Raw genomic sequence first — 27523 nt, 5'->3', positions numbered from 1 at the left:
CAATGCTCCCATGTACAAAGCAAAGTCCATACATTAATGGTTTGTCGAGATCAGTTTGGAAGAACTTGACTGGCCTGCACAAAGCCTTGACCTCAACCCCATGGAACACCTATGGGATGAATTGGAATGCCGACTGCGAGCCAGGCCTAATCACTCAACATCAGTGCCCGACCTCACTAATGCTCTTGTGGCTGAATGGAAGCATGTCCCTTCAGCAATGTCCCAACATATAGTGGAAAGTCTTCCCAGAAAAGTGGAGGCTGTTATAGCAGAAAAGGGGGACCAACTCCATATGAATGCCCATGATTTTGGAATGAGTCTTTCTGGGTAAGTATTTAGGCTTGTCCTAACAAAGGGGTTAAACTTATTGGCTCAACCCTTTCATTTTTTATTACATTTGTAAACATGTCTAAAAACATAATTCCACTTTGACATTATGGGGTATTGTGTGTAGACTAGTGACGAAAAAATGTACATCCATTTGAAATTCATGCTGTAACAAAAACATGTGGGAAAGTCAAGGGGCGTGAATACTTTCACATGGTACTTTATATAGACCACACCATTGCCTCAATGTCATTATGATCAGTGGAGTCTTCAATGAATGCAACCAATTCATACAGACATTGGATAACATATCAGTGTAAATCTGTACAAGCAAATAGCATTAGTCACACAGAACTTGTTTTCCAGGTGTCACATTTATTTGCTCCTGAACTTACTTAGATATGCCACAGCAAGAGGTGTGAAGACCTATGCAATTTTTTATTATTATTATTTTTTTTTTTAACCTTTATTTAACCAGGCAAGTCAGTTAAGAACAAATTCTTATTTTCAATGACGGCCTAGGAACAGTGGGTTAACTGCCTGTTCAGGGGCAGAACGACATATTTGTACCTTGCTACCCTGCTGCCCCGCCACAATTAATAATACAATTAATAATATAATATTAATAATACAATTAATAATACATCTTTGTTTTTTTTAAATAATTTGAGAAGATTTCTGTAATTGTAATCCTTTTTAAGATTCACATTTCAGGCAGCAAAATATGACAAATGTGAAAGCAAGGGGTTTGAAGATTTTCACTAGGCATAAAATGTTACTATCTGAAAAAGTACATGAGCACTTTTTCCCTACATATTTTTATTCACTCTCCAGCATGGTCCTCCTGGCCTGTGAGAGGTATTGGTGAACCACTTCTTGCACTGCTTTCCTTCCTGAGGCTCTTCAGGCACTTGTCCAGTCTTTTGATGCAGAGTGTCACGTCATCCCGTGTGATGCCAACAGCCGAGGCGGCATTGAGATAGGGGTGTGGGTACGCCTCTGAGTGGGACATGAAGCCAGAGAACATGTGACCGCTCACCATCTGTTTGTTACCAAGGGCAACCACCCTGAAAACAGACATTACCATTACCACACCTTCTGCATGCAGAAATTGTCTTGAAACAAGCAAGTTTAAAAATATGCTTGGAAGAAACGCCCACAAAAGAGAAAGGGATAGCAAATTCATCCCATACTACAAAATTGCTTCCTATTTGAACGAACAGGCAAAGCTAATTAATATCTGAAAAGGGGAAAATGTTATTTCAGCTGTACTAGGCTATACAATTATTGTATGACAGATTCATTTCTTTGAAACATTGAAAATGAATGTGTTCACCTCCAGGAAAATAGGGGGTAGCCCTGTGGTTATAGGAGAAGGTGCTTTGACACTTGGAAGAAAAAAAATATCACTGCTTGAAAGACCAAATTAATAATTTATGAGGATGTTTAAAAATATGTCAACCTTTCTTTTGTCTTCCTTGCTTCATCACAAACTATTAGGTGGGACCAGAAGAAAAAAGAAAATGCATAAAATGTGCTCAATTGAATGTACTCTTCATAAACTCAACTTCATTCCTCCTTCTCCAGGATCCAGTATTCTGAACACATACAGTTGAAGTCAGAAGTACATACACTTACATTGGAGTCATTTAAACGAGTTTTTCAACCACTCCACAAATTTTTTGTTAAGTCGGTTAAAACATCTACTTTGTGCATGACACAAGTAATTTTTCCAACAATTGTTTAGACAGACAGATTATTTCATTCTATCACAATTCCAGTGGGTCAGAAGTTTACATACACTAAGTTGACTGTGCCTTTAAAATTATGTCATGGCTTTAGAAGCTTCTGATATTCTAATTGACATAATTTGAGTCAATTGGAGGTGTACCTGTGGATGTATTTCAAGGCCTACCTTCAAACTCATTGCCTCTTTGCTTGACATCATGGGAAAATCAAAAGAAATCAGCCAAGACCTCAGAAAAATAATTGTAGACCTCCACAAGTCTGGTTCATCCTTGGGAGCAATTTACAAACGCTTGAAGGTACCACGTTCATATGAACAAACAATAGTACGCAAGTATAAACACCACACATACGTCATACCACTCAGGAAAGAGACGCGTTCTGTCTCCTAGAGATGAACGTACTTTGGTGTAAAAAGTGCAAATCAATCCCAGAACAACAGCAAAGGACCTTGTGAAGATGCTGGAGGAAACGGGTACAACAGTATCTATATCCACAGTCAAACGAGTTCAAAATCGACATAACCTAAAAGGCCACTCAGCAAGGAAGAAACCACTGCTCCAAAACCGCCATTAAAAAAAGCCAGACTATGGTTTGCCACTGCACATGGGGAAAAAGATTGTACTTTTTGGAGAAATGTCCTCTGGTCTGATGAAACAAAAATAAAACTGTTTTGCCATAATGACCATTGTTATGTTTGGAGGAAAAAGGGGGAGGCTTGCAAGCCGAAGAACACCATCCCAACCGTGAAGCACGATGGTGGCAGCATCATGTTGTGGGGGTGCTTTGCTGCAGGAGGGTCTGGTGCACTTCACAAAATAGATGGGTCATGAGGAAGGAAGATTATGTGGATATATTGAAGCAACATCTCAAGACATCAGTCAGGAAGTTAAAGCTTGGTCGCAAATGGGTCTTTCAAGCATACTTCCAAAGTTGTGGAAGGGAATTTTTACTCGGATTAAATGTATTTGGCTACGGTGTATGTAAACTTCCGACATCAACTGTATCAATCAGGATTTAGACAGGGAAATAATACCATCTCAGCTGCTTTCTTTGTTGATAATGTTATTGAATACTCTTTAGATAAACATTTAAAAAAAGAAAATTGTACTGTGGATTTTACTGCCTAGATTGTCCTCTAGTGGACTTGATCGAAATGGATATATCTTAATGTATAGTTGCTGCCATTTACTTTATGTTTGTATTCTTATATTTCATGATATCTTATTGTTGTTGCATTGTCGAGAAGGAACTTGCATGTATACCATGCACATTCCAAATGACTAATAACATTTGAAACTTCACTATTCCTAGAGGACACAAAAGGTGTTCCTCAGGGGTCCATTTTAGGGACAGTTCTGTTCACGTTTTATATTACCGATATTGGTTCCTTAATGAAGAACTGTAAGCAACACTTTTATGCCGATGACACGGTGCTTCACTCTTCTGCCCCCACTGTAAACCAGGATATATTTTAAAAAGCTCTCCTGCAGAAACTACCATACTAACTCACATCGCTCATGACATACAGAAGAAATACCTCACTCGCGCACATGAATGGCAAATTGTTTTGTTTTTTAAACCTTTTGTCCCTACTGACCTAGGTAAAACGGCTTTTAGTTTTTACATGCCCATAACTGGAATGTATTCAAAAATACCCTAAAATCAGACTCCCAAGTGTTTTTTGGTCACTTCAAGACATTATTAAGAGACATGTTGAGGATTGTATTTTCTTTATTCATTTACAAATATGGCTGTTGTCTTGGTTTATTTGGACTGTTCTATCTACCAGTACTAGTTATTTTTATTTATATGCATTTTGTATGTTGTATTTTAAACTTGACAAAGGCTGGAAAGTCCTCCCCCTACACAAAGATCCTTCTGACTTGGATAACTACCGTCCAATTTCCCTCGCTATCTTGCCTTGCCAACTCTCAGCTTATAACTTTTTTACCTTCTCATTCTATTCTTAATGAGCACCAATCTGGTTTTAGCACTGTTTCAGCAGCTACACTTATCTTAAATTATGTGCTATATTACTTCAACCATAAAAATCATTGTGTAGCCTTATTTATTGACCTGTCAAATGAGTTTGATACAGTTGACCATTTCATACTTGTTCAAAGGTTGCCTGAAATAGGCCTAGATCAGGCATCTTGCAATTGGTTCAAAAACAATTTAATGGACAGGGCACAATGTGTGCTTACTGACGGTATCAAATGCAGTTTCCTCAATAATACAAAAGGTGTGCCGCAGGGGTCAATTTTGGGCCCTGTTCTCTTCGCTATTTATATAAATAATATTAGTCTATCTGTTAAAACCTGTAACATTGATCTCTACGCGGATGATAGTTATTTACTCCTGTGCCCACTCAATACAGCAGGCCATTTTTTAAATTGCATACTAATCTTAAACTAGTTCTAAATCCTAATAAAACCACATTTATGTTATGTCTCTACGTCTTGTAATATTGACCCTGAGGACGTGTATTTGCACATTAAAGGGAGCCCAAATTGAGTAAGTTCTCCATTATACAGTGGAGCAAAAAAGTATTTAGTCAGCCACTAATTGTGCAAGATCTCCCACTTAAAAAGATGAGAGGCCTGTAATTTTCATCATAGGCACACTTCAACTATGACAGACAAAATGAGAAAAAGAATCCAGAAAATCACATTGTAGGATTTTTTTATGAATTTATTTGCAAATTATGGTGGAAAATAAGTATTTAGTCACCTACAAATAAGCAAGATTTCTGGCTCTCACAGACCTGTAACTTTTTCTTTAAGAGGCTCCTCTGTCTCCCACTCGTTACTTGTATTAATGGAACCTGTTTGAACTTGTTATCAGTATAAAAGACACCTGTCCACAACCTCAAACAGTCACACTCCACTATGGCCAAGACCAAAGAGCTGTCAAAGGACACCAGAAACAAAATTGTAGACCTGCACCAGGCTGGGAAGACTGAATCTGCAATAGGTAAGCAGCTTGGTTTGAAGAAATCAACTGTGGGAGCAATTATTAGGAAATGGAAGACATACAAGACCACTGATAATCTCCCTCGATCTGGGGCTCCACGCAAGATCTCACCCCGTGGGGTCAAAATGATCACAAGAACGGTGAGCAAAAATCCCAGAACCACACGGGGGGACCTAGTGAATGACCTGCAGAGAGCTGGGACCAAAGTAACAAAGCCTACCATCAGTAACACACTACACCGCCAGGGACTCAAATCCTGCAGTGCCAGACGTGTCCCCCTGCTTAAGCCAGTACATGTCCAGGCCCATCTGAAGTTTGCTAGAGAGCATTTGGATGATCCAGAAGAAGATTGGGAGAATGTCATATGGTCAGATGAAACCAAAATATAACTTTTTGGTAAAAACTCAACTCGTTGTGTTTGGAGGACAAAGTTGCATCCAAAGAACACCATACCTACTGTGAAGCATGGGGGTGGAAACATCATGCTTTGGGGCTGTTTTTCTGCAAAGGGACCAGGACGACTGATCCGTGTAAAGGAAAGAATGAATGGGGCCATGTATCGTGAGATTTTGAGTGAAAACCTCCTTCCATCAGCAAGGGCATTGATGATGAAATGTGGCTGGGTCTTTCAGCATGACAATGATCCCAAACACACCGCCCGGGCAACGAAGGAGTGGCTTCGTAAGAAGCATGTCAAGGTCCTGGAGTGGCCTAGCCAGTCTCCAGATCTCAACCCCATAGAAAATCTTTGGAGGGAGTTGAAAGTCTGTGTTGCCCAGAAACAGCCCCCAAACATCACTGCTCTAGAGGAGATCTGCATGGAGGAATGGGCCAAAATACCAGCAACAGTGTGTGAAAACCTTGTGAAGACTTACAGAAAACGTTTGACCTGTCATTGCCAACAAAGGGTATATAACAAAGTATTGAGATAAACTTTTGTTATTGACCAAATACTTATTTTCCACCATAATTTGCAAATAAATTCATAAAAAATCCTATAATGTGATTTTCTGGATTTTTTTTCTCATTTTGTCTGTCATAGTTTAAGTGTACCTATGATGAAAATTACAGGCCTCTCTCATCTTTTTAAGTGGGAGAACTTGCACAATTGGTGGCTGACTAAATACTTTTTTGCCCCACTGTAAGTACTTCGGTATTTGAATTTACGATAAACTCGATAAACGCTAAAAAAGCTGAGAATTAAGATTGGTTTCTGTTATAGAAATAAATCCTACCTCACTTTGGAAAGTATAAGGAAGATTGTTCAAGCAATGCTTCTCCTAGTACTTGATATAATCTACATGCATGCGGCAGCCTCTGTTTAAAATACTTTAGACTATCACTCAGCACTGCGTTTTATCACTCGGGACAATTTTCTTACATATCACTGCATTTTGTTGGCTGGTAGTCTCTGACTACCAGAAGGGCCCAGTACTGGCTACTTTTTGTATACAATGAGGTTCTTCAGAGACTCCCCCCACTACCTCAACTCACATATTAAATTGTCCCGCTGGTCTCCACTGAGCTGGGAAAAAAATATTTTTGTTTTGCGCAGCGGTCTAAGGCACTGCATGTCAGTGCTAGAGGCGTCACTACAGACCCTAGTTCGATTCCAGGCTGTATCACAACCGGCCGTGATTGGGAGTCCCATAGGACGGCACACAATTGGCCCAGCGTCACCCCGGTTAGGGTATGGCCGGGGTAGGACATCATTGTAAATAAGAATTTGCCTAGTTAAATAATTACCTGGCCCCAGACACCTGCCTGGTGAACAGCATGGAGCCCAGTTGAGTCACAGACTTGCCGCTCTGTGTCTGGAGGTCATCCAGAGACATGGCTACATGAAAACATGCACAGACAAAAGGTCAACACAACATTGGAATTCACATCTTTTACTTTATCATAAGTCACAATTTTACAGACATAGAAGCAATATTCACCCAGCATGTGACGAGCAGAAAAGTGCTGTGACATGCATACGCTAGCTTGTTTGAACTTTACTGGGGTTAAAGCTTTAGATTAGTTGCAAGTTTACAAGGACTGACTATGGAGAGAAAATAGCTACTAATACACATTTTGAAATATATTACCTTCCACTCTACACACTAATTTGTAATGTAGAATGAAATTTGCATTGGGGTCAATCAAGCATGTTTAGATTTCGGACGTAGACAGCATTCGTAGAAACTTTCACAACACACAAATTTTGCTCCAACATTCTCATAGGATGCCCCAAACTAAGAATATCGCACGAACATGAAATTTCAGGCGAATATTGTGTAATGTGAAAGCAACTTTTCTCCGATTTAAGAATTGCAATACTTCAGATCCAGTAATTTAGGGCTAATCTAGAGATCTCTGGATGAATCTCTGGGCTAATTTCTTATCTCTGGATTATCCCTAAATTACTGGATCTGAGGTATTGCAATTCTTAAGTGTGACAAGGGTTGTGTAAGAGGCATCTATCTTAACCACTGCTATGGAGTTGTGTGCGCTGTATCTTCGCTAGTTATAGTGTTGTGTGAGGGTGCATCTTACCCAGTGATATGGTGCGCCGTATCTTACCCAGTGATATGGGGATGTGTGAGGGTGCATCTTACCCAGTGATATGGGGTTGTGTATATCGCTGTATCTTACCCAGTGATATGGGGTTGTGTGGGGTGTGCAGCAGTCTCTCCCCATGAGCCGCAGCAAGCCTTTTCAGCTCCTGTGCCAGGTAGGTGTACATCTCCTTCAGGCCATGCAAACAGAGATAGATATAAATAGCATTACGCTCCCACTCTCTCCCTCAGCCTTATAAACAGAGGGCTGTTTATGACTTATCTACCAGTTTTCCTCCACGTAGACCAGTGTTTCTCAACCTCTGGTCTGTGACCAGCACCGGTCCCTGAGATGATGCTGACCAGTCCCTCAGATGGTTACCAGACTGATTTAGTCAGTTCTCAAGTGCTAGTTTTCACTCCTTTTAACTCCCGTTCCCAAACTGTACTAGCATTATAACAATACATTTATTTTATATAGTGCTTTTCATTACAAACAGAATCTAAGACACTTAAAAATAAATACACTAATATAATTTTGGGGATCTATGTACCCTGATTAAGACAGTTTAGCTGTCAAACATTGTTGAATAGATTAATGCATCGGATCTACTAGTGTGCAGCTTTTCCTTTCTTTATATTATAATGCACGTTCAGTCTTGCCTGGTCTGACATTAAAGACAAAATCCAGCTATTTCTTTTTACTTTTCCCGTTGAAAAACAATATCCCAAGTATACAGTGCCTTCGGAAACTATTCCGACCCCTTGACTTATTCCACATTTGTTACATTATTTTGTCCCTACTGCCTCTGATCTGGCGGACTCACTAAACACATATGCTTCGTTTGCAAATTATGTCTTTGTGCCCTAGCTATCCGTAAATTAACAAAAACAAACAAATTGTGCAGTTCGGTTAATATAAGCAAGTTGAAATAATTTATAATTTTACATTTAAAAGTATATTTCCCAATTGTATTTACTTTTGATACTAAAGTATATTTAAAAGCAAATACTTCTAGACTTTTACTCAAGTAGTATTTTACTGGGTGAGTTTCTTTTCTATTAAGGTATCATTTCCTCAAGTATGATAATTGGGTACTTTTTCCACCACTGGTAGTGGCCAGACGGAAGCCACTCCACAGTAAAAGGCACATGACAGCCCGCTTAGAGTTTGTCAAAAGGACTCTCAGACAATGAGAAACAAAATTGAACTCTTTGGACTGAATAGTGGTGGCAGAATCATGCTGTGGGGATGTTTTTCAGCAGCAGGGACTGAGAGACTAGTCAGGATCGAGGGAAAGATGAACGGAGAGATCCTTGATGAAAACCTGCTCCAGAGCGCTCAGGACCTCACAACAGAACTGCGACCCTAAGCACACAGCCTAGACAACGCAGGAGTGGATTTGGGACAAGTGGGTGAATGTCCTTGAGTGGCCCAGCCAAAGCCCAGACGCTAACCCGATCTCTGGGGAGACCTGAAAAATTGCTGTGCAGTGACGCTCCCCATCCAATCTGACAGAGATTGAGAGAATCTGCAGAGAAGAATGGGAGAAACTTCCCAAATACAGGTGTGCCAGGCTTGTAGCGTCATACCCAAGAAGACACAAGACTGTAAACGCTACCAAAGGTGCTTCAACAAATGACTGAGTAAAGGGTCTGAATACTTATGTAAATGTAATATATCAGTTTATTTTTAATACATTTGCAAAAATGTGTCATTATGTGGTAATTGTGTATAGATTGATGAGAGAAAAAACAATTTAATCTATTTGAGAAAAAGGCTGTAACATAACAAAATGTGGAAAAAGTCAAGCGTTCTGAATACCTTCCGAATGCACTGTATAAGGTCCCACAGTTGACTATGTATGTCAGAGCAAAAAAACAAGCCATGAGGTTGAAAGAATTGTCTGTAGAGCTCAGAGACAAAATTAAGAACACCATCAATCTTATACTTTTGAACTATTTGGTCTTTAACCTTGCAACATCATTGGAACATCATTCCACCTGCCAATCAACATGGTCTCAAAGTTTGGTTGTGGCTTGCTAATCCCTTGTTGTAGGCTAGTATGGCAAGCAAGAGATTGTGAGAATGCATTTCATATAATGGAAAAGTTAATGCCTACATACATGTTTGCATCAATTGCCCGATTCCTTGAAAGTAGTGTAATGAATATATATTGCATTTGCATACGTGATGAATGATGATCGCTGGCAATTAACTGCAGTGCTGGATTTTTAACACATATCATGGAATACCTGTGTGTACGTCTATAAGGACAAATTGCATGGAATTATATGATATTGATGGTTGAAACAACAGAAAGGTAGGGTGATGTATTTTCATCTGAAAAGTGGGTGAAATTTGGAAGTATACATTTCTCTAGCACATCAAAGTTATGTTTGTTGAGATTCACGCCCGGTAAAAACCCTAGTCTATTGCGCAATCTATTCACAAATTCTAACTAAATACACCAGCGACACCATTTAGGAGATACAGATTGTGAGCATAGTGTTTCTGATCAGTTTGACAATTGTCTTCTAATGTATGTGCCTGGCTAAAATGCAATTTCTTGCACACATTTTGTGCTTGGTTTTCAGATCAATTTAGCCTATTGAAAGAGTGAAATTAAAAAACAACAAGGTCAAATAGATCTCACTTATGATGCGTGGATTTGATAGATTTATTCAATGTATTTTCGCTGTTATGAAAATAACTCATGTTAATCCCATGTAGTCAGGCAATCCCACTCGCTTCAGATCACATGCCTCACTAGGCTACATGAAATGAACGAGAGCGTGTCTCATGCACTAAATGATGCCAGGTAAAAATGTAAGGATTCTGTGCCTTTCACCGCTGGGAGAGAACTGCAGATGTTTTATTATGTATGTATGAACCATACATTGACACTTGAGTCCAAAATAGGGTGTAAATAACAAGGTTGTTTGCAATCCTCTGGAACGCCTCTAAAAGGTTAAGAGCTGGTAAAAAAAAAACTCATTTAAACAAGGCAGAGAATAGCAGATATCCAAGATTTGAACTTGACAGTAGTAAACGTGGTGGTCATCCAGTATGTCGAATTTCTATTTTCTTGATAAAAAAAATAGAGATGTAGCAAATAGTATGAAATTCATTTGTGAGAATGTTTTATCCCTGTTTGAGTTGAAAGTCTACTCTTTTGCTTAGGATTATGTGTTCGCCATGCATCAATGAGGTTGTAATCAGAGAGTATATGCTGGAGAGCCTTGGTTGCGGGTGGAATGCAGTTGGTCTTATTAGATTTGTCTCGCATGTCCAAAATGACATTCAAATCTTTCCCAATAACCAGATGAAATTCAGTTAATTCTAACAATATGCTGTTCAGACAATCAAAATTATATGAATTCGGAGTGTACACACTAATAAAAGGTCATTTTCTTTACATTATGGATACATTTAAGGAATGTGACTCTGCCTTCTTGGTCTTCGCCTTAACCCTAGATGGTGATTGAGTTTCTTAAGTATAATTATGATTACACCTTTAGTTTGGTTTGGGGCTGATGAAAAAGCAGCCAGTTTCTACAAGTTTCTATGTGCGTCCTTATGGAGCAGGTGTGTTTCTTGGTACTATATCAATAATGGTTTCTTGTTAGGATATGAAGACAGCTGGAGCGTTTATTAGGAACATTTTGGCCTTTCAAATTCAAAGAGAATAGCATTAGCATTGTTTTTCATAAAGGACCGTTATATTAATTATATAATTGTTATCTTTAGCATTGATAAGCCCATGGATGTGTAACAAAAAGCAGGGCCCACAGGGAAACATACCCATTTTTTAAAAACCTTTATTTAACTAGGCAAGTCAGTTAAGAACAAATTCTTAAATTTAAGTTAAATTAAAATTATTCCATTGGTTGTTCCCCACCCAGAAGACCCCCTCCCTGTAATGGAGTCTCTTAGCAGGTATTACAAAATGAACTAAAACAAAACAACAGCAAGAAATGTCAGACCTTTACAGTTTATTTAGCAGACCTGGATAAGTCGGGGTGGGTAATGTAAATACCCACCCCGACTTATCGAAAAAGTAAATATAACAACAGTTATGTAAGCCCAACCAGTCAAATAGGATACTGTAGATGTAGGCGCACAATAGGCCCAGCATCGTCCGGGTTAGGGGAGGGTTTGGTTGTGGTAGGCCGTCATTGTAAAATAAGAATTTGTTCTTAACTGAATTACCTAGTTAAATAAAGGTCAAATAAATATAAAAAGGACAGTATTGAGTAACTTGGATGAATAAGGTGCCCAGAGTAAACTGCCTGCTACTCAGGCCCAGAAGATAGAATATGCATATTATTAGTATATTTGGATAGAAAACACTCTGAAGTTTCTAAAACTGTTTGAATGATGTCTGCGAGTATAATAGAACTCATATGGAAGGCAAAATCCAGAGAAAAAAAATCAACCAGCAAGTGAGAAATCTGAGGGTTGTTGTTTTTCAAGTCATTGCCTATCGAATATACAGTGTCTATGGGGTCATATTGCACTTCCTAAGGCTTCCACTAGATGTCAACAGTCTTTAGAACCTTGTTTGAGGCTTCTACTGTGAAGGAGGGGGGAATGAGAGCTGAATGAGTCAGGGGTCTGCCAGAGTGGCATGAGCTGATCACGCGTGCTCACGTGAGAGTTAGCTGCGTCCCATTGCATTTCTACAGACAAAGGAATTCTCCGGTTGAAACATTATTGAAGATTTATGATAAAAACATCCTAAAGATGGATTCTATACTTCGTTTGACATGTTTCTACGGACTGAACTTTCGCCTGGACTTGCCCGCACCTCGTGAGTTTGGATTGTGTTATTTGGACATAAATGATGGACTTTATCGAACAAAACAAACATTTATTGTGGAACTGGGATTCCTGGGATGTATTCTGATGAAGATCATCAAAGGTAAGTGAATATTTATAATGCTATTTCTGACTTCTGTTGACTTCACAACATGGTGGGTATCTGCATGGCTTGTTTTTGTGTTGAGCGCCGTACTCAGATTATTGGATAGTTTGCTTTTTCCGTAAAGTTTTTAAAAAATCTGATACGGCGGTTGCATTAAGGAGAAGTGGCTCTAAAATTCCATGCATAACACTTGTATCTTTTAGCAATGTTTATTATGAGTATTTCTGTAAATTGATGTGGCTCTCTGCAAAATCACCGGATGTTTTGGAACTACTAAACATAATCTGCCAATGTAAACTGAGATTTTTGGATTTAAATATGAACTTTATCGTACAAAACATACATGTATTGTGTAACATGAAGTCCTATGAGTGTCATCTGATGAAGATCATCAAAGGTTAGTGATTCATTTTCTCTATTTCTCTCTTTGGCTGGAAAAATGGCTGTGTTTTTCTGTGACTAGGTACTGACCTAACATAATCGTTTGGTGTGCTTTCGCCGTAAAGCCTTTTTGAAATCGGACACTATGGCTGGATTTACAACAAGTTTATCTTTAAAATTATGTAAAATACTTGTATGTTTGAGGAATGTTAATTATGGGATTTCTGTTTTGAATTTGGTGCCCTGCAATTTATCCCAGAGAGGTCAACATTCACAAGGCCGCTGGGCCAGACGGATTACCAGGATGTGTGCTCCAGGCATGTGATGACCAACTGGCAGATGTCTTCACTGACATTTTCAATCTGTCCCTGATTGAGTCTGTAATACCAACATGCTTCAAGAAGACCACCATAGTCCCTGTGCCCAAGAACACTAAGGTAACCTGCCTAAATGACTACAGACCCGTAGCACTCAAGTCCGTAGCCATCGAGTGCTTTGAATGGCTCACATTAACACCATTATCCCAGAAACCCTAGACCTACTCCAATTTGCATACCGCTCAAACAGATCCACAGATGATGCAATCTCTATTGCACTCCACACTGCCCTTTCCCACTTGGACAAAAGGAACACCTACATGAGGAAAGCTATTTGTTGACTACAGCTCGGCGTTCATGCCGAGTCATGCCTGGATGGCCAGGCGCCGACTCCAACACCATCATTAAGTTTGCAGACCACACAACAGTGGTAGGCCTGATCACTGACAATGATGAGACAGCCTATAGGGAGGAGGTCAGAGACCTGGCCGGGTGGTGCCAGAATAACAACCTATCCCTCAACGTAATCAAGACAAAAGGAGATGATTGTGGACTACAGGAAAAAGAGGACTCAGCACGCCCCCATTCTCATCAACGGGGCTGTAGTGGAGCAGGTTGAGAGCTTTAAGTTCCTTGGTGTCCAAACACACCAAGACAGTCGTGAAGAGGGCACAACAAAACCTATTCCCCCTCTGGAGACTGAAAAGATTTGGCATGGGTCCTCAGATCCTCAAAAGGTTCTGCAGCTGCAACAGAAATCATCCTGACTGGTTGAATAACTGCCTGGCATGGCAACTGCACGGCCTCCGACCGCAAGGCACAACAGAGGGTAGTGCGTGTACGGCCCAGTACATTACTGGGGCTAAGCTGCCTGCCATCCAGGACCTCTATACCAGGTGGTCAGAGGCAGGCCCTAAAAATGGTCAAAGACCCCAGCCACTCCAGTCATAGACTTTTCTCTCTGCTACCACATGGCAATCAGTACCGGAGCACCAAGTCTAGGACCAAAAGGCTTCTCAACAGCTTTTACCCCCAAGCCATAAGACACCAGAACAGGTAATAAAATTGCTACCCGGACTATTTGCACTGTGTCCCGCCAACCCCCTCTTTTACGCTGCTGCTACTCTGTTTATCATCTATTCATAGTCACTTTAACTATACCTACATGTACATATTACCTCAATTAGCCCGACTAACCGGTGCCCCTGCATACTGTTATTTTCACTGTCATTTTACTGTCTTTATTTATTAACTTATTTATCTATTGTTTACCTAATACCTATTTTTTCCTTAGAAATTGCACTGTTGGTTGGGGTTTGTAAGTACGCATAGACCTGTGAGGTCTACACCTGTTGTATTCGGAGCATGTGACACATACACTTTGATTTGATGATGTTGTTTGGCAAAACAGGTTCATTAGAAACCTTGGAATCTGCTCTTTTTTATAGGGTATAGCAATCAAAACGTCTCTCCTGCATGGACCTCTGTAGGATGATATGGAAGAAGAGCTTACTTGGAAAGCTCCATTCTTTTCTTTGTCAATGCACACAGTGCTGGTCATCAGTCTCTTCATTCTCAATTTTACAATTGATAATATTGACACCCATCACACGGTTATTAATTTAATCTCGTCTTTAGGCCACATCTATTAAAATACAGTTCCAGTCCAAAGTTTGGACACACCTACTCATTCAAGTGTTTCTCTTTATTTTTTCCTATTTTCTACATTGTAGAATAGTGAAGAAATCAAAACTATGAAATAACACATATGGAATCATGAAGTAACCAAAAAAGTGTTAAACAAAGATTCTTCAAAGTAGCCACCCTTTTGCCTTGACAGTTTTGCACACTCTTGGCATTCTCTCAACCATTGTCAACTGGAATACTTTTCTAACAGTCTTGGAGGAGTTCCCACATATGCTGAGAACTTATTGGCTACTTTTCCTTCACTCTGCAGTCCAACTCATCCCAAACCATCTCAATTGGGTTCAGGTCGAGTGATTGTGGAGGCCAGGTCATCTGATGCAGCATTCCATCACTCTCCTTCTAGGTCAAATAGCCCTTACACAGCCTGGAGGTGTGTTGGGTCATTGTCCAGTTGAAAAACAAATGATAGTCCCACTAAGATGGGATGGTGTATCGCTGCAGAATGCTGTGGTAGCCATGCTGGTTAAGTGTGCCTTGAATTCTAAATAAATCACAGACAGTGTCACCAGCAAAGCACACCCACACCATCACACCTCCTCCTCCATGCTTCACGGTGGAAACCACACATGCCGAGATCATCCGTTCACCTACTCTGCATCTCACAAAGACACAGCAGTTGGAACCAAAAACCTCTTATTTGGATTCATCAGACCAAAAGTACAGATTTTCACTGGTCTAATGTCCATTGCTCGTGTTTCTTGGCCCAAGCAAGTCTCTTCTTCTTATTGGTGTCATTTAGTAGTGGTTTCATTGCATCAATTCGACCATGAAGGCCTGATTCACTCAGTCTCCTGTGAACAGTTGATTTTGCCATATGCCTTGACCACAGGAGGCTGGTGGCACCTTAATTGGGGAGACCGGGCTCGTGGTAATGACTGAAGCGGAATAAGTGGCATGGTATTAAATACATAAAACACATGGTTTCCAGGTGATTCATGCCATTCCATTTGCACTGTTCCGGCCATTATTATGAGCCGTTCTCCCTTCAGCAGCCTCCTGTGGCCTTGACCTATTTCTCCCCTCTCCCTCCAGATGAAATCCTGCGACTAGTGATGTCTGGCTGCCCGACAACCTGCCCACTTGACTACATCCCCTCCTCAACTCATCCCTTGATCACTGGCTGTGTCCCTTCTGACTTCAAGTTGGCCCCTCCTCAAGAAACCAACTCGACCCCTGACGTCAAAAACTACAGACCGGTATACCTTCTTTCTTTTCTTTCCAAAACAATTTAATGTGCTGTCTCTGACCAACTCTCTAGTTATCTCTCTCAGAACGATCTTCTTGACCCTAACTAGTCCCACTTCAAGGCAGATCACTCAACTGAGACTCCTCTCCTCTGTGTCACAGAGGCTCTCCGCACTGCCAAAGCTGACACTCTCTCCTCTGTTCTTATCCTCCTAGCTCTATCAACTGCCTTCGACACCGTGAACCATCAGATCCTCCTCTCCACCCTCTCAGGTTTGGGTGTCTCAGGCTCTGCACACTCCTGGATTGCATTCTACCTGGCAGGTCGTTCCTACCAGGTGGAATGTAGAGGATTTGTGTCTGCACCACTTGCTCTCTCTACTGGTGTCCCCCAGGGCTCGGTTATAGGCGCTCTCCTCTTTTCTCTTCACACAAAGTCACTCGGCCCTTCATATCCTCACATGGTCTCTCCTATTATTGCTATGCGGATGACACTTAACTATTTTTCTCCTTCCCCCTTCTGACACTCAGGTGGCGACACGCATCTCTGTGTGCCTGGCAGACATCTCAGCTTGCCCAGGACCTAACCATCACAGTTGACGACTCCATGGTGTCCCCCTCTGAGAGTGCAAAGAAACTTGGCTTGCCCTGAACAATACCCTGTCGTTCTCTGCAAACATCAAAGCAGTGACTTGTTCCTTCAGGTTCATGCTCTACAACATCCGTAGAGTATGACCTTTCCTCACACAGGAAGCAGCATAGGTCCCAATCCAGGCACTTGTCATTGCCCATCTAAACTACTGCAACGTAGTTGGCTGGGCTCCCCGCTTGTGCCATCAAACCCCTGCAATTTATCTAGAATGCTGCATCCTGCTTGTTGTTCAATCTTCCTAAGTTCTTCCATGTCAACCTACTCCTCTCTGCACACTCCACTGGCTTCCAGTCAAAGCTTGCATCATCTTCAAGACCCTGATGCTTGCCGACAGAGCAGCAAGGGGAACTGCACACCCTTACCTTCTGGCTATGCTCAAACCCTACATCCCAGCCCAAGCACTCCATTCTGCTACCTCTGGTCTCTTGGCCCTCACACCCCTATTGGAGGGTAGCTCCCGCTCAGCCCAGTCAAAGCTCTTCTCTGTCCTGTTACCCCAATGGTGGAAGAAGCTTCCCCCTAAAGTCAGGACAGCGGAGTCCCTGCCCATCTTTCGAAAACATCTGAAACCCTACCTCATTGAAGAGTATCTTAAATAACTCTCACAGTGCATCCAACGCACAGCTCATCACCGTCTAACGCCATCCCTACCGTGAAGCATAGTGGTGTCAGCAAACTGCCATGGGAATGGTTTTCAGTGGCAGGGACTGGGAGACTGGTAAGGATAGAGGGTACAATGAATGAAGTACAATGAATGGAGCCAAGTACCGGCAAATTCTTGATGAGAACCTGCTTCAGAGTGCAAACGACCTTAGACTGGGGGCGAAGATGTGTGTTCCAACACGACAATGACCAAGCATACAGCCAAAGCAATGCTGGAATGGCTTCAGAACAAGAATGTGAAAGTCATTGAGTGGCCCAGACAAAAGCCCAGACTTGAAATCCATTGAAAATCTGTGGAAAGTCTTGAAGATTGCTGTTCACTGCTGATCCTCACCTAAACTTAACAGTGCTTGAGAAAATATGCAATGAAGAATGGGAGAAAATCCCCAAATCCAGATGTGGAAAGCTGATACAGACATAACAGCTTTGAGTAGTCTTGGGTATCACCGCTAAAAGGTGCTTCTCCAAAGTATTGACTCAGGGGTGTGAATACTTATGTAAATAAGATATGGCTGTATTTAATTTTCAATACATTTGCAGAAATATAAAAAAACATGTTTTCACTTCGTCATTATGGGGTATATGTGTGTAGATGGGTGAGAAAAAAGTAATGTATTTAATCAATTTTGAATTCAGTCAAGGGTTATGAATACTTTCTGAAGGCACTGTACTTCCTCCAAATTAGCTAACCACTGCAGCTAGCATTGACATAATTAAGTCACTATAGATTAGTTCCTATGAAACAGCTGCCTGTGTTAGCCAATAATGTCAATCTGCAGACTGCTGTTACTACATGCCGCACCCACTGCCATTGAGGCTACTAGCGCCGTCTCTGGCTCACACTCCAAGCACAGTAGGTGGTGGTAATGCACCAACGTTGAATGCCAACTGCCGAAAAACCCCACAGAAGAAGGAGGCTGCTAGCTAGCTACACCGGTGTAGTGCCCTTTGCCTCCGCCAGCTGAGCACTGCTTTCCCACAGTTCTGTTAATGTTACGTCGAGGGAAGTAGCTAGCTATGCGTGGAATTGCGCATGGTGATCTTAGGCTTGTGTGCGTCTCCGCGGCCATAGAAACCCATTTCATTAAGCTCCCGACGAACAGTTCTTGTGCTGACGTTGCTTCCAAAGGCAGTTTTGAACTTGGTAGTGAGTGTTGCAGCCATGGACAGACATTTCTTACGCTCTACAGGGATCAGCAATCCCATTCTATGAGCTTGTGTGGCCTACCACTTTGTGGCTGCACTTACCACTTCACAATAACAGCACTTACAGTTGACCGGGGCAGTTCTACCAGGGCAGAAAGCTCTTCGGTACGGGCCATTCTACTGCCAATGTTTGTCTATGGAGAAGGCATGGCTGTGTGCTCTATTTTATACACCTGTCAGAAACGGGTGTGTCTGAAATAGCCGACTCCACAAATTTGTAGGAGTGTCCACATACTTTTGTAGTATCGCTAGCAGCCTCAATGGCAGTGGGCTCGGCATGTAGTAAGTGACACACGCGCGTACTGGGCGCAGCACGTTGTGGGCATGGCATGTAGTAAACAAGGTCTGCAGATTGACCCTTCTCGTGTCCACTGCTGAGGTAGTGCAGTGTCCTTAGCCAACTATGTTGTGCTCACTAGCGAACATGTTAACATTAGCTAGCTAAACATTTGGCTATGGACTGGCGCTGGCAGTATGGGACTATGGCGAGTGAATTAAATTGTTTCTTCATCATCTTGCTAGGCAGTTATCTAGCAGTGGCCATCTGGCTAGTATGAACAAAAGTGTTCTACAAAATAGCAACATTAGCATAGTTAGCTAGTTAACGTTGGAATATAGACCATTAACTAAGCCAGTAATCTGTATATAATGACAAGATGCTCATGTCTCTGCCCTAACAATGGGAGTCGTTGTCCCAAAGGCAGGAAGGCAGACAACAAGCTTAGGTCCAAAATTAGCCCACAGAAACGCATTTTGTACAGATTTTGGCGAGACTGAAACCTCTCACTTTGCCTCTTCCTCTCTGACTAAGAAACTCACGCAGATATGCATTGCCAAACGACGCTACTGACTCCTTCTGGTTTGGAGAATATTAACAATGACTTCAAGGTCTTTGCTGTATGAACACAAAAAAGAGATTGACTGCTGTGACACTCAGGGGGTGCTAAGTATTGTTGGCAGGCAAACGTTTGATAATCTTACTGGTGTGTCTGATCTTTTATGGTAACGCCTACAGTCTCTGTACTGCCCAATCATATTCATTTAAGACCATCATAAAAAGTATTCCAATTACAGCTATTTAGTTGCAAATACACTACCCTATTCTCGGTCATGGCAATAATGCTCCAAAAGACTGGTAATAAAGACATGGTGATAAAAGGGCCTCCAGAGTGGCGCAGCGGCCTAAAGCACTGCATTGCAGTGTTGTGGCTTCACTACAACCTGGGGTTCGATCACAACCGGCCGTGACCAGGAGTCCCATAGGGCGGTGCACAATTGGCCCAGCGTCGTCCGGGTTAGGGGAGGGTTTGGCCGGGAGGGCTTTACTTGGCTCATCACGCTCTAGCGACTCCTTGTGGTGCGCTTGCAGGCTGACTTTGGTCGTCAGTTGAACAGTGTTTCCTCCGACACATTTGTGCGGCTGGCTTCCGGGTTAAGCGAGCAGTGTGTCAAGAAACAGTGCAGCTTGGCAGGGTTCTGTTTCGGAGGCGCATGTCTCTCGACCTTCGCCTCTCCCGAGTTCGCACGGGAGTTGCAGCGATGGGACAAGACTAACTACCAATTGGATATCACGAAACTGGGGAGAAAAGGGGGTAAATAATATATTTTGTCATTAAGTGAGTCTTATCCAAAACTGAGTTTTGCGAGACTTGTGGTCATGACTGTGTCACAATGTAAATGAAGGTTGGGTTGGTTTCAATTCTGCCCACATGCTGACAGCTGGCAGCACACAAGTAACCATCAATTCAGAGTGCAGCTACACACGACCCAACCATAATACTTCTGGTAAATACGGGTATACTTTGGATATCCCTATGGTGCAAGTTTGGGACAAATCGGTAAATCGGACAATATGTTAAAATTCAATAGCTTCAAATCTCAATGAGTTAACCTGAAACCAAATATACATTTTATAAATTGATATAGAAATATTGAAACATTTAAACTAAAAGGTGTGCAACATGAAAATTGTCTCATTTACATTTTGTAACTTATTGATGGTCCCCAACTAGCCCAGGAGATCCAAAGTCAAACCAACTTTGCCACGGTTGCTCACTAGCAGGCTGAAGGTAATTGCAACAAAAGTACACCTTGACTTGAGGTTTACAAAATCCCTCTGGTGGCTGAGTTGACCCAATTTTAAGAAATGCCATTGACTTGTGGAGAAAACGTTTAACGTCTTTGATAAGCTGATGAGGACGTTTTTACAGGAACTGCCACCTGGTGATGTTAGCATAGGGCTAACATGTGCCAGGTTTTATGATGGGGTCAGCTACAACGTAGCGTTCTATCCCGTGACACTATGCAGACTAATTGGCTAATACTTAAAGTTAACCTTACTCTTTTTCTAATGTTGGCAAGATGTTTTTGGGGATTTTTTTTCACTCCGAATGCTAACCAAGATTGTTGAATCAGCAAAGTCAGCCAACCACTGGGAATGGTGCGGAACACAAACCCTGGGACTGTGGGCGATGGTCTGTAGGGGACATTAGTCCTGTGTGTCCCCTACTTTACAGTGCTCACTTCCTAAGCTAAAGGTATACCAGCTCTTAATAATGAGAAAGAGTCCTTTTATGACAAATTATTCAAAGCTGTTGAATCGCAAGGGTATGCTATGAAATCAGTAAGCTGCAGATGGTATTAACGGGCGTGTTCAACATTGCAGCCGACTTTGAAGGAGAGTCAAGACTGACTGATCTACAAAACATCTTCTCATTATTATTATTTGTAGATCAGTCAGTCAGTCACAATTGATCCATGATACGGCTTTGATTCGTTCTAACACGGCCATAATCTGGTTCAGACATTAAAAAAAAATGTATGATCAGGATCAATTGAAATCAATCAACTCTGGCAGTGTCGGGTCATGTGGTGGCAAGAGGTATTTCCTGGGAGGATTTGAGCAAACATTCATCTGATAGCATTTTGGTCATTGTATGGCATACCATAGGAATCAACATTTCATGGTGACACAGAAGAACCATGTTAGAAGTAACCAAATGCTGTCTGGGGAGACCAGCGCACCAATGCTCATTCCTTCAGGGATAAATGCAAATTCGACCATCACCCCTGGTGAGACAAAACCGTGACGTGAAAACCGTCAGTGAAGAACACTTTTGCCAGTCCTGTCTGGTCCAGTGACGGTGGGTTTGTGCCCATAGGCAACGTTGTTGCCGGTGATGTCTGGTGAGGACTTGCCTTATGGAGGGATTGTGCGTATGTTCCTGGTGTGTTCCTGGTGTAACTCAGGCAGCTGTTGTTGCCATCCTGTACCTGTCCTGCAGTTGTGATGCAGTTGCAGTTGTTCCACATTTGTCTGCCATTGCGAGGACGATCAGCTGTCCATCCTCTCTCCCTGTAGCGCTGTATTAGGCGTCTCACAGTACAGACATTGCAATTTATTTCCCTGGCCACATAAGCAGTCCTCATGCCTCCTTGTAGCATGCCTAAGGCACGTTCACGCAGATGAGCAGGGACCCTGTGCATCTTTCTTTAGGTGTTTTTCAGAGTACGTAGAAAGGCCTCTTTAGTGTCTTAAGTTTTCATAACTGTGACCTTAATTGCCTACCGTCTGTAATCTGTTAGTGTCTTAACGACCATTCCACAGGTGCATGTTCATTAATTGTTTATGATTCATTGAACAAGCATGGGAAACAGTGTTTAACCCCTTTACAATGAAGATCTGGGAAGTTATTTGGATTTTTACGAATTATCTTTGAAAGATAAAGAAAAAGGGACATTTGAGTTTATTTTATTTATTTTTATCCCTTTTGCAGGTCTGATTTTCCACATATATTGCCTAGGAGTGTCTGGGAATGGTGTAGTACATAACGCATTTTAGTATACTGTATTGTTAGCTCTATTTCAATAAATGGAGCCAACAGGGACTATTTTGGAAACTCCTTTCCTTCACTTGAATGGATTTCCCCTTGCTGTTGCCCTCCCCCTCTACTTAAATTGTATTTTTATCTCTGGAGTTTACATGTAGAGAACACACAGTGCTAACAACTGAAGAAAAAACGGATAGCGGCTGACTTACACCCTTGTTGTACTAAGATGTTTCACTAAATTAAAATACATGCTAATCAGTTTCACTTTATTTCCTAAACTGAATGAATATTAAATTAGGCCCCAACCTTCTGCTCTGCCAGGAGTTTCCTGTAGCCGCTGGCTCCCAGGGTGAGCAGGGTGATGAGCACATCTAGGGAGGGTGAGGCTGATGCGCGACCTGGAAACGGAGGGAAGTCAGTGTCATACTAAAGGGGACAGGCAAACACTTTCGAATCTGAACCCTTCCTAGGATCCTATCGATTTCGGTATCAATATCAATTCCTCTCAACGATTTGGTTCCTTAATGGTTACAATTCATACAATAATTGAAAATATAAGCTCATTATTATGGCTTTGAATGCTTAAAATCTAACTCCAATTCAGGGAGAACTTTATTATAGCTAAATGGAAGGAATGTGCTCAAGTCTATATTCTTGCATAAACAGAAAAAGGGTGCTTGAAGTCAACAGTCGATCACAAAGAAAAAGAGGATAAACACTCACTTGATATAGTTGGAAATGGAAGTCTGTTTCTTCTTCTATTCTTTATTCTACTCATCTTTTAGGCAACATATCCAACTACTACACATACTAGCCACATGCAGGTCTTTATTATGGCCTAGCACAAGCATACCTGATTTTATGACATGTTGATTATTTTAAACTGGTGAGTTACGTCTGGGCTGGAAAACAATACTGCACAACAAGTAGCTCCCCAGGATTGGAGTTGGATCGAGACCGTGAGCTCCCAAAATGAATTAACTTTCAATATTCCAGAGGGGAAACAGAATTTGTCACCGACATCAGACAGACGTACAGTGGGGCAAAAAAAGTATTTAGTCAGCCACCAATTGTGCAATTCTCCCACTTAAAAAGATGAGAGGCCTGTAATTTTCATCATAGGTACACTTCAACTATGACAGACAAAATGAGAGGATTTTTTATTAATTTATTTGCAAATTATGGTGGAAAATATGTATTTGGTCACCTACAAACAAGCAAGATTTCTGTCTCTCACAGACCTGTAACTTCTTCTTTAAGAGGCTCCTCTGTCCTCCACTCATTACCTGTATTAATGGCACCTGTTTGAACTTATCAGTATAAAAGACACCGGTCCACAACCTCAAACAGTCACACTCCAAACTCCACTATGGCCAAGACCAAAGAAATGTCAAAGGACACCAGAAACAAAATTGTAGACCTGCACCAGGCTGGGAAGACTGAATCTGCAATAGGTAAGCAGCTTGGTTTGAAGAAATCAACTGTGGGAGAAATTATTAGGAAATGGAAGACATACAAGACCACTGATAATCTCCCTCAATCTGGGGCTCCACGCAAGATCTCACCCCGTGGGGTCAAAATGATCACAAGAACGGTGAGCAAAAATCCCAGGACCACACGGGGGGACCTAGTGAATGACCTGCAGAGAGCTGGGACCAAAGTAACAAAGCCTACCATCAGTAACACACTACGCCGCCAGGGACTCAAATCCTGCAGTGCCAGACGTGTCCCCGTGCTTAAGCCAGTACATGTCCAGGCCCGTCTGAAGTTTGCTAGAGAGCATTTGGATGATCCAGAAGAAGATTGGGAGAATGTCATATGGTCAGATGAAACCAAAATATAACTTTTTGGTAAAAACTCAACTCGTCGTGTTTGGAAGACAATGAATGCTGAGTTGCATCCAAAGAACACCATACCTACTGTGAAGCATGGGGGTGGAAACATAATGCTTTGGGGCTGTTTTTCTGCAAAGGGACCAGGACGACTGATCCGTGTAAAGGAAAGAATGAATGGGGCCATGTATCGTGAGATTTTGAGTGAAAACCTCCTTCCATCCGCAAGGGCATTGAAGATGAAACGTGGCTGGGTCTTTCAACATGACAATGATCCCAAACACACCGCCCGGGCAACGAAGGAGTGGCTTCGTAAGAAGCATTTCAAGGTCCTGGAGTGGCCTAGCCAGTCTCCAGATCTCAACCCCATAGAAAATCTTTGGAGGGAGTTGAAAGTCTGTGTTGCCCAGCAACAGCCCCAACACATCACTGCTCTAGAGGATATCTGCATGGAGGAATGGGCCAAAATACCAGCAACAGTGTGTGAAAATCTTGTGAAGACTTACAGAAAACGCTTGACCTCTGTCATTGCCAACAAAGGGTATATAACAAAAGTATTGAGATAAACTTTTGTTATTGACCAAATACTTATTTTCCACCATCATTTGCAAATAAATTCATTAAAAATCCTACAATGTGATTGTCTGGATTTTTAATTCTCATTTTGTCTGTCATAGTTGAAGTGTACCTATGATGAAAATTACAGGCCTCTCTCATCATTTTAAGTGGGAGAACTTGCACAATTGGTGGCTGACTAAATACTTTTTTGCCCCACTGTATATAATACACACACCGAAATACAACCACTGATGGCTGGTAGAACAATTACACTACATGAGCCTCACATGATAACAGACTAGTAACTAATCCAGATAATGGCAACTTTACACAAAAAGGTTGCAGCCCTGGTTCAAACGCATATGGCACTTACGAATTTTAAACAGCACTAACCTGGATACATTCTGCTGATCTCCTGAATGAAAGACTCATTGAAACCTGCAATTATGGCACCACCTACTGGAACCATGAAGTTTTTGTCCAGGCTTTGTACAAAGGCATCGATTCTTCCAACACGAGCTCCCTAATGAGATTATAGAAAAAAACGAACTTTGCTATGTATAAAAATAATATACAGTGCATTTGGAAAGTATTCAAACCCCATCCTTTTATCCACATTTTGTTACATTACAGCCTTATTCTAAAATGTATTACATAATTTGATTCCCTCAGTAATCTACACACAATACCCCATCATGACAAAGCAAAAACTGTTTTTTATTTAATGCAAATGTATTAAAAATAAAAACTGAAAAAACGAATTTACATAAGTATTCAGACCCTTTGTCATGAGACTCGAAATTGAGCTCAGGTGCATCCTGTTTCCATTGATCATCCTTGAGATGTTCTACAACTTGGAGTCCACCTGTGGTAAATTCAATTGATTGGACATTATTTGGAAAGGCACACACCTGTCTATATAAGGTCCCACAGTTGACAGTTCATGTCAGAGAAAAAACCAAGCCATGAGGTCAAAGGAATTGTCTGTAGAGCTCCGAGACAGGATTGTGTGGAGGCACCGATCTGGGGAAGGGTACCCAAAAAATTCTGCAGCATTGAAGGTCCCTAAGCACACAGTCAAGACAACGCAGCAGTGGCTTCGGGACAATGTCTCTGATGCTCCAGATAATCAACTAGTCTAAAGGAAAGTTTTATTGCTTCTTTAAATCAGAACAACATTTTCCAGCTGTGCTAACATAATTGCAAAATGGTTTTCTAATAATCAATTAGCCTTTTAAAATGATCAACTTGGATTAGCTAACACAACGTGCCATTGGAACACAGGAGTGACGATTGCTGATTAATGGGCCTCCGTACGCCTATTCCGTAAAAAAAGTTTCCAGCTACAATAGTCATTTAAAACATTAATGTCTACGCTGTATTTCAGAAAAATGTGGTGTTATTTTAATGGACAAAATGTTTTACTTTTCTTTCAAAAACAAGGACATTTCTAAGTGACCCCAAACTTTTGGGGTGGGGTGGCAGGTAGCCTAGTGGTTAGAGCGTTGGGCCAGTAACCGAAAGGTTGCTAGATCGAAACCCCGAGCTGACAAAATCTGTCATTCTGCCCCTGAACAAGGCAGTTTACCCACTGTTCCTAGGCCGTCATTGTAAACAAGAATTGGTTCTTAACTGACTTTAACTGCCTAGTTAAATAAAGGTTACATTTTTTTTAAACGGCAGTGTATGTAATGTGATTTTTTTTCTCTCACATTTATGAAGAATAAAAAAAACTATCTTTAAAAAATGTAAAATATGAAAAAAAATCTAAAAATGTCCATTTAGGATATTGTGTAGACTGATGAGGGGGAAAACATATTTAATACATTTTAGAATAAGGCTGTAGAATAAAATGTAACACATTTAGAAAAAAATCCGGGGGGGGGGGGGGGTTATAAGTTGGTACCTGCTGAATAAGGTGCATACACTTGGATGACTGCACTCCATAAGCATTGTTGACAACATGGGGGATATCATATTTGGCAGACATAGTGGCTAGCTCCTCCAATCTGCAAGAGTAGAGAAAAGTCATCAATAATGCCCTCGTACTCTTGACCTAACTGCATTACTCCAGTGTATGTTTGTCAATAATTTCATGAATTAGATATAATAAACAACATGCAGATTACACAAATAACATTTGTTTAAAGTCATACCATTTATTATAGCACATGATAATTGGACATGCACATCTACCTTTCACAGCTCTACTGAACCATGATTGGATGGCTTGAGGACAAGTCATACCTGTCGGGAACACGTGGGGCAAAGCAAGAAGTAGTGGAGTGGATGCAAAGGATGTTCTCTGCTCCCAGCTCTTGCACCTTACGTTCCACAGCTTCCATATCTGTTCTCAGCTCATCACCCTCCAAAATGTTCTCAACCACCACTGGTTCAAACCCTGTCCATGGTTAGAAGGAGCAAGAGAGTTGTCAATGTTGGGGTTGCCTCATGGTGAACTACACTGGGGCAGCGCAAAAACAGTAGGTTTTTAGCTGCCACAGTGGATGCATAAATTGAGCAAGAGAGCAAAATACTTGATCAAGCATTCACAGGCGTGAGCTGTGAGTAGGGTTGCAAAAGGTCGGAAACTTTCCGGAAATTTTCCATGGGGAGTTAAGCCCGGGAATTTTGCTTAAATTCATCAAAACAGTTTGCTTATAATAGTGAACCTT

At 41.4% G+C, this 27523-nt stretch overlaps 1 protein-coding gene across 4 annotated transcripts in view; it reads right to left on the bottom strand.

Moving 5' to 3' along the window:
• Positions 1–372: 372 nt before the first annotated feature.
• The window catches only part of sepsecs (Sep (O-phosphoserine) tRNA:Sec (selenocysteine) tRNA synthase), a 34632-nt gene continuing 7481 nt past the window's right edge, over positions 373–27523 (bottom strand). For 2 of the 4 annotated variants that reach the window (XM_031832046.1, XM_020491224.2), the window contains 7 exons: positions 27096–27249; positions 26755–26857; positions 25242–25371; positions 22765–22856; positions 7687–7780; positions 6796–6886; positions 373–1394 (listed from right to left, as the gene is read on the bottom strand). In XM_031832046.1, coding sequence (XP_031687906.1) covers positions 1151–1394; positions 6796–6886; positions 7687–7780; positions 22765–22856; positions 25242–25371; positions 26755–26857; positions 27096–27249 — 908 coding nt within the window. In that variant the 3' untranslated portion in view covers positions 373–1150. The remainder of the gene's footprint in view (positions 1395–6795; positions 6887–7686; positions 7781–22764; positions 22857–25241; positions 25372–26754; positions 26858–27095; positions 27250–27523) is intronic. The other 2 variants (XM_031832048.1, XM_031832049.1) reach the window with 1 other exon arrangement.

Source organism: Oncorhynchus kisutch, linkage group LG9, assembly GCF_002021735.2.
Source record: "Oncorhynchus kisutch isolate 150728-3 linkage group LG9, Okis_V2, whole genome shotgun sequence".
In the NCBI taxonomy this organism is placed as follows: Eukaryota; Metazoa; Chordata; class Actinopteri; order Salmoniformes; family Salmonidae; genus Oncorhynchus; species Oncorhynchus kisutch.
This window is presented reverse-complemented; position numbering and strand designations above follow the sequence as displayed.